The sequence below is a fragment of the Berghia stephanieae genome, chromosome 4 (genome assembly GCF_034508935.2).
Source record: "Berghia stephanieae isolate SIO BIC M18660-M18661 chromosome 4, UCSD_Bste_1.3, whole genome shotgun sequence".
In the NCBI taxonomy this organism is placed as follows: domain Eukaryota; kingdom Metazoa; phylum Mollusca; class Gastropoda; order Nudibranchia; family Aeolidiidae; genus Berghia; species Berghia stephanieae.
Genome location: NC_088363.1, coordinates 5,200,287 through 5,212,786, shown reverse-complemented (window position 1 = coordinate 5,212,786; position 12,500 = coordinate 5,200,287). Strand labels below are relative to the sequence as shown.

The 12,500-nt window shown below is 34.0% G+C and overlaps 1 protein-coding gene across 1 annotated transcript in view; it reads right to left on the bottom strand.

Annotated features, from left to right (window-relative positions):
- Positions 1–3,717: 3,717 nt before the first annotated feature.
- LOC144969928 (uncharacterized) overlaps positions 3,718–12,500 on the bottom strand; it is a 9,033-nt gene continuing 250 nt past the window's right edge. Inside the window, exons 1-8 of the mRNA XM_078909003.1 lie at positions 11,982–12,500; positions 11,259–11,591; positions 9,902–10,327; positions 9,471–9,617; positions 7,994–8,959; positions 6,913–7,122; positions 5,636–5,887; positions 3,718–4,413 (exon numbers count right to left, since the gene is read on the bottom strand). The exon at positions 11,982–12,500 is cut by the window's right edge and continues 250 nt beyond it. Of these exons, the coding sequence (XP_078765129.1) occupies positions 4,391–4,413; positions 5,636–5,887; positions 6,913–7,122; positions 7,994–8,959; positions 9,471–9,617; positions 9,902–10,327; positions 11,259–11,591; positions 11,982–12,000 (2,376 nt within the window). The 5' untranslated portion in view covers positions 12,001–12,500 and the 3' untranslated portion in view covers positions 3,718–4,390. The remainder of the gene's footprint in view (positions 4,414–5,635; positions 5,888–6,912; positions 7,123–7,993; positions 8,960–9,470; positions 9,618–9,901; positions 10,328–11,258; positions 11,592–11,981) is intronic.

Genomic DNA, 12,500 nt, shown 5'->3' with positions numbered 1-12,500 from the left:
GTACTTACTGTGTCTTTTATCCTCTATATCTGGTTTCCAAATTACTTTATGTCTTTGTCTTGGAATGAGATTACTTGGTTTTGTCCTGACCCCGGCCACCGTTCTTGGCTGGGAGGGAAACAGTCGAATGCATAGTTATTGTTTTGGGAGATGATATTTTTTTCCTTGTAAATCATCTCTCATTATGTATTATTATATTAATTGTTTTGAATTTATAATGTAAACATTTGAGTGTGTCCCTCTTAGTGGGGACCTGTGCTTGTGCCTGGATGAGACTTTTAGGTGATCTCAAAATAAGTACTTTGATAGTGTGCTCTTGGAATCTACACAAATTCCCTATTTGTACCAATTCCCCTTTGTCTTGCCTTTTCTCTGGTGCTTTAATTGTAATTCTAGAACTTTTTGCTATCCCATATTCTCCTTTTTTACTGGCGCTGATATGACCTTAATGTGTTGCAAGCGCCATAAAACCCTTAAAAACAAAACAAAACATAATTGTAATTCTAGAACTTTTTACTATCCCATTTTCTTCCCTTTTTACTGGCGCTGATATGACCTAAATGTGTTGCAAGCGCCATAAAACCTGTAAAAACAAAACTAAACATAATTTTAATTCGAGAACTTTTTGCTATCCCATTTTCTCCTTTTTTACAGGCGCTGATATGACCTAAATGTGTTGCAAGTGCCGTAGAACAATTAAAAACAAAACAAAACATAATTGTAATTCTAGAACTTTTCACTATCCCAATTTCTTCCTTTTTACTGGCGCTGATATAACCTAAATGTGTTGCAAGCGCCGTAGAACTCTTAAATACAAAACAAAACATAATTGTAATTCTAGAACTTTTCACTATCCCAATTTCTTCCTTTTTACTGGCGCTGATATGACCTAAATGTGTTGCAAGCGCCGTAGAACCCTTAAAAACAAAACTAAACATAATTGTAATTCTAGAACTTTTTACTATCCCATTTTCTTCCTTTTTACTGGCGCTGATATAACCTAAATGTGTTGCAAGCGCCATAAAACCCTTAAAAACAAAACTAAACATAATTGTAATTCTAGAACTTTTTGCTGTCCCATTATCTCCTTTTTTACAGGCGCTGATGTGACCTAAATGTGTTGCAAGCGCCGTAGAACAATTAAAAACAAAACAAAACATAATTGTAATTCTAGAACTTTTCACTATCCCAATTTCTTCCTTTTTACTGGCGCTGAGATGACCTAAATGTGTTGCAAGCGCCGTAGAATCCTCAAAAACAAAACAAAACATAATTGTAATTCTAGAACTTTAAACTATCCCATTTTCTTCCTTTTTACTGGCGCTGAGATGACCTAAATGTGTTGCAAGCGCCGTAGAACTCTTAAAAACAAACAAACAAGAGTGTAAAGTACTCTGCCAAGAGTACAACACAAGAGCAAGGATTTTGAAATAATTGTCATTTGACCGGTCACTAACCATGCTTAACATTGCTTGACTTTGTTGCAAATAATGTGAGTTACCAAAGTTAATTATTAATAAGAAAGACGTGATTTTAAAAAAACAACAGATCTTTATTCAAAATTTGAAGAAAAAAAATGTCTTACAGAATTACAAATTATCATGAGTAATACAGAAAAGAATTAACTTCATGTTGTAAACACTGATTCTCTCTCTCTCTCTCTCTCTCTCTCTCTCTCTCTCTCTCTCTCTTTCTCTCTCTCTCTCTCACTCACACACACACACACACACTGACACACACACGCACTAACACAAACACTGTCTCTCACTCTCTCTTTTATTCTTTATTTCTTTCCTTCTTTCTCTCCTCTCTCTCTCTCTCTATCTCTCTCTCTCTCTCACTCACATACACACACACACCGACACACACACGCACTAACACAAACACTGTCTCTCACTCTCTCTTTTATTCTTTATTTCTTTCCTTCTTTCTCTCCTCCCTCTGTTTCTCTCTCTTTCTCTCTCTCTCTCTCTCTGTCTCTCTCTCTCTCTCTCTCTCTTTCTCCCCCTCTTCCTCTCTCTCTCTTTATTTCTCTCCCTATCTCTTTCGTTATCTTTCTCCCTCTCTCTCTCCTTCCCTCTCTCTCTCCTTCCCTCTCTCTCTCCTTCCCTCTCTCTCTCCTCCCCCCCCCTTCTCTCTCTCTCTCATTCTTTCATTTCTTTAAAGACTCGTTTAACCCTCTCCTTACCACCTACAACAAAATCGTCACATTTCTTACGACACGATATACATTTTTTCTTATTCAAATTTATTTTGTACATCACAATGATCTTTGTTTAATCAATAAAAACAGAAAGTTATTTTGTAGAAAAATTGTTGGAGTAAAAAAAAATAATTTTTTTTCTGCTGGGAAAATACAGAAAATGGTCTGTAAGGAGAGAGTTAATATTTAATTCATCTCGACTAATGCATTGGATTTCAATTCATTCAACAAATCAATTATTGACACTATCGATACAACAGATGAATTGTCATTAGTCTACACCGCCGTGTACATATAGATCAGTATAATTAGGTGCCCCAAACGTAAACAAAGGTCTAGAAGCACATGGCAAACCACATGTTCCTGTCTTGACAGCTCAAGTTCCAATGTAAATTATAGAAAAAAATAACCTTTAAAATTTGGCTGTTAGGTGGCAAAAGAAACACATATTCATAAATACTCGATCATGCATCAAATAATGTCTAGATATGGATATTTTATGGAACAAAAGGTAAAATTTATCAAAAGTTACAGTCTATCTATTTTTAGACCAGAGCAAATTATTGCGCTGGTGTGAACAAAACGAGAATTATTCGGAGCCTGATTTTCAGAATAATTTAGTCTTATATTATTATTTCTGCAACTGTTAGATTTTATGTAAACATATTTTCAATACTGAAATTGTATTGCCTACAACTCAAACTACAAAATGGGGAGACCTATATTGTGCGTAAATTATTCCGGTCCCTAACGAAAATCACTAGCAATTTGTTATTGTTTACGTTTGGGGCACCTAATTATACTGCTCTATAATGCAAGTCTGACATCCGAACCACTTATAGGCCGAGTTTAATATTATTGTAATGGACAATATTTTGCGGCATTTTTGGAGATTTCCATTACAGCAATGAGCCCAAAAGGAATTGGATTATCCGACCTACAAATAAATACACGTCGGTATACACACATGAAGACATAATCAATGATAAAATATTTAAATGGGACTCTGCCAAAGAAATATAAGAGTACCTAGACAGATTGGTAGGTAGATTGATAACTAGATTAATAGCTGGCAGAATGATTGATGAATAGATAGATTGATAGATTGATTGATGAATAGATAGATTGATAGATTGATTGATGAATAGATAGATTGATAGATTGATTGATGAATATATATTAGGTTGGTACGTAGGTAAGTAGATAGACCAATAGATAGATAGATAGATTGATAGATTGATAGATAGGTATATCGATAGATAGATAGATAGATTGATAGATAGATAGATAGATAGATAGATAGATAGATAGATAGATAGATAGATATATCGATAGATAGATAGATAGATAGATAGATAGATAGATAGATAGATAGATAGAAGATAGATAGACAGATAGATAGATAGATAGATAGATAGACAGATAGATAGACAGATAGATAGAAACATCGATGTATGGATAGAAGAAGATGATTTTTATAGCAGAGGCCAATACTGCATACAAATCAAGGCCATTGCTAATACCAGCCTAATGGCCTGATTCAACTACATATTATTATTTTGCTCCTTCACTTTCACAAGTTCTGTTACTTATCATATCTGCTCACATTCGCCCATTCTCGTCATAATTTACAACTTCATTAACTCACTAATCCATTCTGTAATTCAACAATTCACAATTCCACTATCAGTTTGGTGAGTATTCAACCAATCTGGTCACAATGATGCCTTTTCTATTTGTCTAACATAATACTGTACAGTATTCCCCATTTTGTACTGCCTTATGATTTTCCTACTCTGTACGCATCTTTGGAATATTATTGTTTTAAGGTTTTGATTTTTATCTTCGTTTTTTTTTTTTCGTTTTTTTTTTTTTTTTTTTTTTTTTTTTTTTTTTTTTTTGCTTATGTATTTATCTTTTTTTTTTTTTTTTTGGTCATTTATATATTTTATATTTTTTTTTAGCTTTTATTTTTTTTTAAATCATTTTTTTTTAAATTATCTTTTTTTATTATTGATTATTCTTTTGTGTTTTTTTTCTTTCTTTTTTTTTTTGTTTGTTTGTTTGTTTTCTGTTTTTTATTCCTTTTTTTTTTTTTTGGTTTTGATATATACAAAAATGCGGGTGAACCAGGAAGTAAGAATTCAAAGAGGATGTCCTTTGTCTTGATTGAATGTGTCTCAGGTGTTAATCGTTATCAGATGAGGATTCTGTGGAAAAGACAATAATAATAACTATAAGAATAACAATAATGATGATGATGATGATGACGATATGATGAATGATGATGATATGATTAATGTATAATATAGTAATAATAGTATAATAATAATAATAATAATAATAATAATATAATAATGATAATAATAAAAATAATAATATAATATAATAAATAATAATAATAATAATATAATAATGATAATAATATAATAATAATAATAATAATAATAATAATAAATAATAATAATAATAATATAATAATGATAATAATGAATAATAATAATAATAAATAATAATAATAATAATAATAATAATAATAAATAATAATAATAATAAAATAATAATAATAATAATAATAAAATAAAATAACAATAACAATAACAATAATAATAATAATAATGATAATAATAATAATAATAATAATAATAAATAATAATAATAATAATAATAATAATAATAATAATAATAATGATAATAATAATAATATATCCTTATTTTATCAAAACTATGGAAATTGAACTCACTCAAATCAAAACTGGCTATTCTATTTAAAATATTACTGGTTATCTCCCTTTTATGTACATTCTTCCTCTCCGATTCTCTATCCCTCTTTCTCTCTCATTATCTATCCCTCTTCCTCTCTCATTCTCTATCCCTCTTCCTCTCTCATTCTCTATCCCTCTTTCTCTCTCATCCTATATCCCTCTTTCGCTCCCATCCTCTATCCTTCTTTCTCTCTCATCCTCTATCCCTCTTTCTCTCTCATCATCTATTCCTCTTTCTCTCTCATCCTCTATCCCTCTTTCTCTCTCATCCTCTATCCCTCTGTCTCTCTCATTCTCTATCCCTCTTTCTCTCTCTTCTTCTATCCCTCTTTCTCTCTCATCCTCTATCCCTCTCATCCTCTATCCCACTTTCTCTCTAATCATCTGTCCCTCTTTCTCTCTCATACTCTATCCCTCTTCCTCTCCCATCCTCTAACCCTCTTTCTCTCTCATCCTCTATCCCTCTTTCTCTCTCATCATATATCCCTCTTTCTCTCTCATCCTCTATCCCTCTTTCTCTCCCATCCTCTATCCCCCTTTCTCTCCCCCCAAATCTCACAAATATTCAATCTTAAATCAAAGTCATATGAAATCATGTTATGATTAAATAAGTGAATAAACAAATGAATTAATATTGATTAATATATAAATGAAAAAGATGACTTACCTGATAATACACTTCTAAAAGGTCTTCTGGGAAATGGGAAGAAAGCGAAGGATTTCTTCCAGGTTTTGCTGCAAATCGATACTTCACTCGTGTCGCTTTCTGGAAAAGTTCTCTTCCAGCATGGTCTATTATTGGCAACGGATGACAAACTGTCCTGGCTATTGCCGTTACTTCCGGTGTCAAGAGTTTTTTGACCTCCAAGTTGGTGTTGACTCGGGGAAGAGTCGTCTGGGTCCTCATCAGAGGAAGAGTCTGGAACAAAATCACAAAGGATGATGATATTATATATTGTAAAGGCGGTCTACGCAGCAAATCTATTAATTTAAAATAATGAGATTTTATATAGAGCAATATCCACTAACGTGCTCAAGGCGCTTTACAAGGGGTCTCAGGCCAACAGCAACACTTAATATATAGGACGGGACATGACGCCTATTAGGCAATTTTACAAAAACATTAGATTGTTTCTTCTTTTTCTGTTTATTTTTTGCCCAATCTAAACTCAAAACATGATTCAAGAGTCGTGAGTATAATTAACATCATTACTATAAAAAGGAAAAGCACGATGCTGGAACACAATCAGAAATGACGATAATGATTAATCTCAAAAATACACCGGTGGGCTGCACGTTACGATGTGTATAGAGAATGAAACGATCGTTGTTGTAGAACCAATCTAAATGTGACCCGCCCTCACGAAACGGTAATATGTATGAATGAATATGACCATGCAAAGTGAATTTAGAATGAAATTTAAAGGAATACAAACCTATTGTGTTTTAAATCAACCCCATATTTCATATTTTTGGTTATAAATCAAATATCAAGCACCGAGTTCGTCATGAAATAAGAACCGCTTTGGTACAGAGGGCCACAAATACAGTACAGAGTTACATTAAATTGTTTATACTTCTCTTTAATTAGTGTGTACCTAAAACTTCAATAGCAATGTATACATATATGCAGGTCTGTCATCCGAACTGCTTAAGGGCCCAGTTTTAAATTGTTGTAACGTACAATATTCTGAGTCATTTTTTTTTTTTAGTTTTCCATTACAACAATGAGCCCATAAGAAATTGGGTTATCAGACCTGAAAATGAGTACACGTCGTTCAATTGTCATAAATAGATAAGTTTAACTCCCACTCACTCCCCCCCCCCTCCTTCTCTCTCTCTCTCTCTCTCTCTCTCTCTCTCTCTCTCTCTCTCTCTCTCTCTCTTCTTTCACAAGGAGAAATATAAAGACACATACTCGTAGTTGCAATTCATTTATCTTACCCGACAGTGTCCTGATGACTTTTTGGGGTACTGTTGCTGTGATTTTGGGGACATATTTCTTCACGGTCTTTGAGCTTTTTGGCGCTACACTTCCATCTCTGTCAGTAGAGGAACTGTCCGATGAGTCACTATCATCAGATGATGAAGAACTGTCTGAGCTACTCTCAGAGTCATCATCCGAGGGTGAATCTGAGTCGTCAGAAGGTGAATCTGAGAGAAAACATAATATAAACATCACGATGATATGTGGACTGTTGTAATGACCAGTATAGATAATGTGATATGAATAAATTGGATTTTATCGGAGTGGTATTGATGGTGTATTATCATTCTTGAGTTATTGCCCTTGATTGTCTAAGAACATTCCAATATTCCTCCGCGCCTCCTCATCCTCATCCTCCTCCTTCTTACTCTCTCTTCTTCTTTCTTCTTCTTCTTCTTCTTCTTCTTCTTCTTCTTCTTCTCTTCTTCTTCTTCTTCTTCTTCTTCTTCTTCTTCTTCTTCTTCTTCTTCTTCTTCTTCTTCTTCTCTTCTTCTTCTTCTTCTTCTTCTTCATTCTCTTCTTCTTCTTCTCTCTTTTCTTCTTCTTCTTCTTCTTCTTCTTCTTCTTCTTTTCTTCTTCTTCTTCTTCTTCTTCTTCTTCTTCTTCTTCTTCTTCTTCTTCTTCTTCTTCATCATCATCGTCATCTTCATCATCCTCATTATTTTATTTTTTATTATTATTATTATTATCATTATTATTATTATTATTATTATTATTATTATTATTATTATTATTATTATTATTATTATTATTATTATTATTATTACTATCTTCATTATTATTACTATCTTCGATTTCACCCTCTCCTCTACCTCTTCTACCATTTTGTCCTCCTTCTCTCTACGTCTTGTCCCCTCCCCCCTCCTAAACATTCGAATGTAATCGGCTAATATAATAAAATGGACACACACACACATACACATACTCACACTCACAAACACACACACACACATACCCATACTCACACTCACAAACACACACACACACACACACAAACACACAATAAATCAATCAATTAAGCAACGAACAAATTCTTACCTGATATTCTACTAGACTGTATCCTTTTTGCAAGCTCTGCACTTGTTAGTAGTGGATTCTCTATGTTGCTTTTTGATATCTCCGAGCTGGTTTGTAATGGTTTCTCCATGTTACTTTTTGCAAGCTCTGTGCTTGTTGATAGTAGTTTCTCCATGTTACTGTTTGAATTGCCAGTGCTTGTTGATAGTGGATTCTCTATATTACTTTTTGATATCTCCGTGCTGGTTTGTAATGGTTTCTCCATGTTACTTTTTGCATTGTCTTTGCTTTTTGATAGTGGATTCTCCATGTTACTTTTTGCAAGCTCTGTGCTTGTTGATTGTAGTTTCTCCATGTTACTGTTTGAATTGCCAATGCTTGTTGATAGTGGATTCTCTATGTTACTTTTTGCAAGCTCTGTGCTTGTTGATAGTAGTTTCTCCATGTTACTTTTTGCAAGCTCTGTGCTTGTTGATAGTAGTTTCTCCATGTTACTGTTTGAATTGCCAATGCTTGTTGATAGTCGATTCTCTATGATACTTTTTGATATCTCCGTGCTGGTTTGTAATGGTTTCTCCGTGTTACTTTTTGCATTGTCTTTGCTTTTTGATAGTGGATTCTCCATGTTACTTTTTGCAAGCTCTGTGCTTGTTGATAGTAGTTTCTCCGTGTTACTGTTTGAATTGCCAATGCTTGTTGATAGTGGATTCTCTATGATACTCTTTGATATCTCCGTGCTGGTTTGTAATGGTTTCTCCATGTTACTTTTTGCATTGTCTTTGCTTTTTGATAGTGGATTCTCCGTGTTACTTTTTGAAATGTCTTTGCTGACTGGCAATGGTTTCCCCACGTTATTTGTGCGTACCAATGCCTCATTGTTTGTATTTTTTCTCTTCTCTGTCCCATAGCTTTGTGACAACACACTGTCTGGGCCATTTTTCTTGTCAAGATGGCTATGCCTTCCTTCCATTGATTCTTTCATTGGTGCTATAGAAGAGAATGAATAAAAATGAATGATTTAGATTTATTTACTCAATGGAAAGCGTTTAGTTAATATTGCGCTATATAAAAGTTCATCTTCGGCATTTAGCTTCTTATCTTGTGATAAGTCTACATATTATTATTATTTTGAGCATGGTCAGGGAGTTTAGAGGCTCCGACTTTCAATCACCTCAACTGTGAGGTGTATAAGTACAAAACAGTCACCTAATAATTGACTTGTATTATATGAATTGGATATTAATTCCGATATGGCCCTCAAAGCAAAACTATAAAAAAGCGCTGAGAGAATCATTGATCACAAAGAAAGTTCCATATAAATCTTCAGCATTAACTTCTGTTAAAATTGAACAAGTAATTTCACAGAAAATTAGTCCATGTTTTAGAACAGACTCATAAACCGTCAAAGTTTTGAATGATGCAGTGTAAGATACATCTAAAAGCAAGATAACAACTTCAAAGAATTTTTAGTGAGTTTGATAGAGACATAGAGACATACCTTTGTGGTCCTCGTTAGGTTTGATATCAGTTGAAGTCTTGAATGAGGAGACGTAAAGACTTGAATTTGAAGTCAGGCCATTGTTGGGTGTTGAACTCAGTCGTTTAATTTTCAATACTATCTTCTCCCTGTGTGGGGTTTCTGGGGCTGAAATAGTTTTTGTTGACAATGATGATGATGATGATGATGATGATGATGATGATGATGATGATGATGATGATGATGACGATGATGATGATGATGACGATGATGATGATGATGATGATAATTGTAATGAGGAGAAGGAGGTGAGGAGGAAGAGTAGAGGAGGAGAAGAAGGATGAGAGGAGGAGAATCATGATGATAATGATGATGATGATGAAGATGATGATGATGATGATGATGATGATGATGATGATGATGATGATGATGATATAAAGGTCTTAAATTACCTGTCGAATCTTTCTTCGTTGTCTCCGAGGACATCACTAGCCTACTACAACTGCCTCTCAACTCATCATTGGTTGTTGGGGTGGAATCCAGGGAGACCACTCTTGGTGTTTTCTTTCTAGATTTCTGGTCATTGTTACTGGATGATTTTCTACTGGACTCTTTAGGTGTCTTGTCTTTATTCAAGTAAGATGGTTCAGACGAATCTACTTGTGGAGTGACTAGTGGGTCAGATTTGTTACTTCCACTCCATGGATTACAACTAGCTGATTTGTATTCCTGATGGGTTGGATAACGATGGTGAGACGATTCTTCTTTCGGGGCAAGCAGGTTGTTGTCAGGTTTTTTAGTTGTACTCACAACATTGCCACTTGTTGGTTTGTGAGTGTGTTGGTCAGTTTTAGGGGTTCTAGTTGTGGATGGGGTGGCTGTAAAGATAAGAGGTAAATATTCTGTTTTTATTTTCATGTTTTCCTTTTCTTTTTTTATTTCTAAATAAAATAGTAAAGGAAGAGAAGGAGGAGGTAGGAAGAGGAGGAGAAGGATAAAAAAAAGAAGAAGAAGAAGTAGAAGACGAAGAAGAAGGAGAAGAAGAAGAAGAAGAAGAAGAAGAAGAAGAAGAAGAAGAAGAAGAAGAAGAAGAAGAAGAAGAAGAAGAAAAACAACAACAACAACAACAACAAAGCAACAGCAACAACAATAAAAACAACAACAACAACAACAAAAACAACAGCAACAACAACAACAACAACAAAAACAACAGCAACAACAAGCACAACAACAACAACAACAAAGTGTAAGTTTTACTTGTGAATGATGTAAATATATTATTTATCGTCTTACCGTACTAAGGGTATATTAACTCAAAGTACGTGCATTTCATAGTAAAGTATATATATAATGAGATGTGACCATTTGTCTCAGAGCGTTATTATGCCAAGGTACACTTGATGCTTAAATATAAAACTTGAGCTGAACTTCAATAATTCCAGTTAAAATTAATGCCGTCAAAAAGGATAGTGAGTTCAGAATTTATTGCTTTAAGAATTATTTTTTTTCTAATTCGGATCATTTATAATAATAATAATAATATTAATAATAATAATAATAATAATAATAATAATAATAATAATAATAATAATAATAATAATAATAATAATAATAATAATAATAATAACGATAATGATGATAATAATAATAATAATAATAATAAATAATAATAATAATAATAATAATAATAATAATAATAATAATAATAATCTATTTTCTTTATTTAGTAGATCCAGATATAGGACCAGATTGATGTGTCCAGTCCCATTGGTATTATCGTTAGAAAAATGGCTGTACAAAATGTCTTACCCATTTGCTTGGATTTCTCATTGGATCGTGAGACTCTTTGACGTTTCGGTGCTCTACGAGGGGTCTCGGCTATGTCAATCTCGGTGCTGTCACTACTTCTGGAAGCATCTTTGGAGCTGATACAATTCCTTTTTCTCTTTTTTATACTGTCGTACATGTTGGTTGTAGGTGCGTAAAGCGACCAGTCAAATGTGTCTTTAATCTTAGGGCTGGTTGAGTCAGTGCTTACTGTAGTGACGTCAACTGTTGCATCTTCATCTGTTGTTGAATTATTTGTTGTGGTTGTTGTTGTAGTATCTGTTGTGTTCTTTGGTGGCGGGTTTAAGGGGGTGGCTATGGGTGGGAAAAAATTCGAAGTAATGATTAATGTTGTTAATGAATTAAGGGAGATTAAAATTGATTTTGTGAAATTTAAAATGAGGGTGATGATTGGAGATGATGATAATGATGATGATGAGGAGGAGGAGGAGGAGGAGGAGGAGGAGGAGGAGGAGGAGGAGAAGAAGAAGAAGAAGAAGAAGAAGAAGAAGAAGAAGAAGAAGAGGAGGAAGAGGAGGAGGAGGAGGAGAAGGAGGAGGAGAAGAAGAAGAAGAAGAAGAGAAGAAGAAGAAGAAGAAGAAGAAGAAGAAGAAGAAGAAGAAGGAAGGAAGAGGAGGCGGTTAATGATGATGATGATGATGATGATGATGATGATGATGATGATGACGATGATGATGTACTTACCCATTTTTGCGTCCTTCATGATCGAACAATCTTTAGCAGAAGTAAGTGATGTTGTAGATGAGGTATGATTAGCCTTTGAGCCTCCAACATCTGGTGTCTTATCGTCTCGTGCTTGTTGTTGAAGGTCTCCGTTTGTACGTCTTGTTTTGTCTGATGGAATTGCAGTTGACTTTTCTTTCTTTTCATTTACATCATTGTTTACATTGTGTTTATCATGTGATGACAGTTTCTTGGATTTGATATCTTTCCTTGATACTCTATCGCTGTGTGGCTTCTCTAATCCACTTTGTTTATTCTTTGTATCGATTTGTGATTGTAGAGTTTGCGATGGGAGCGTCTTAGAAGAAGCTGTATCGTTTGGCAAGACTTCCTCATGCTTTGGTCGTTTGATGTCCTTCACAGATACTTTTTCTGAACTCTTCTCCTGTGATGGATCTCTCTTACGCTTTGCATCTGAAACTTTTCTTGAGTGGCTGATCTGAGATGCATCTTTTTTCGACACCCGTTCCTCCGTTTTTC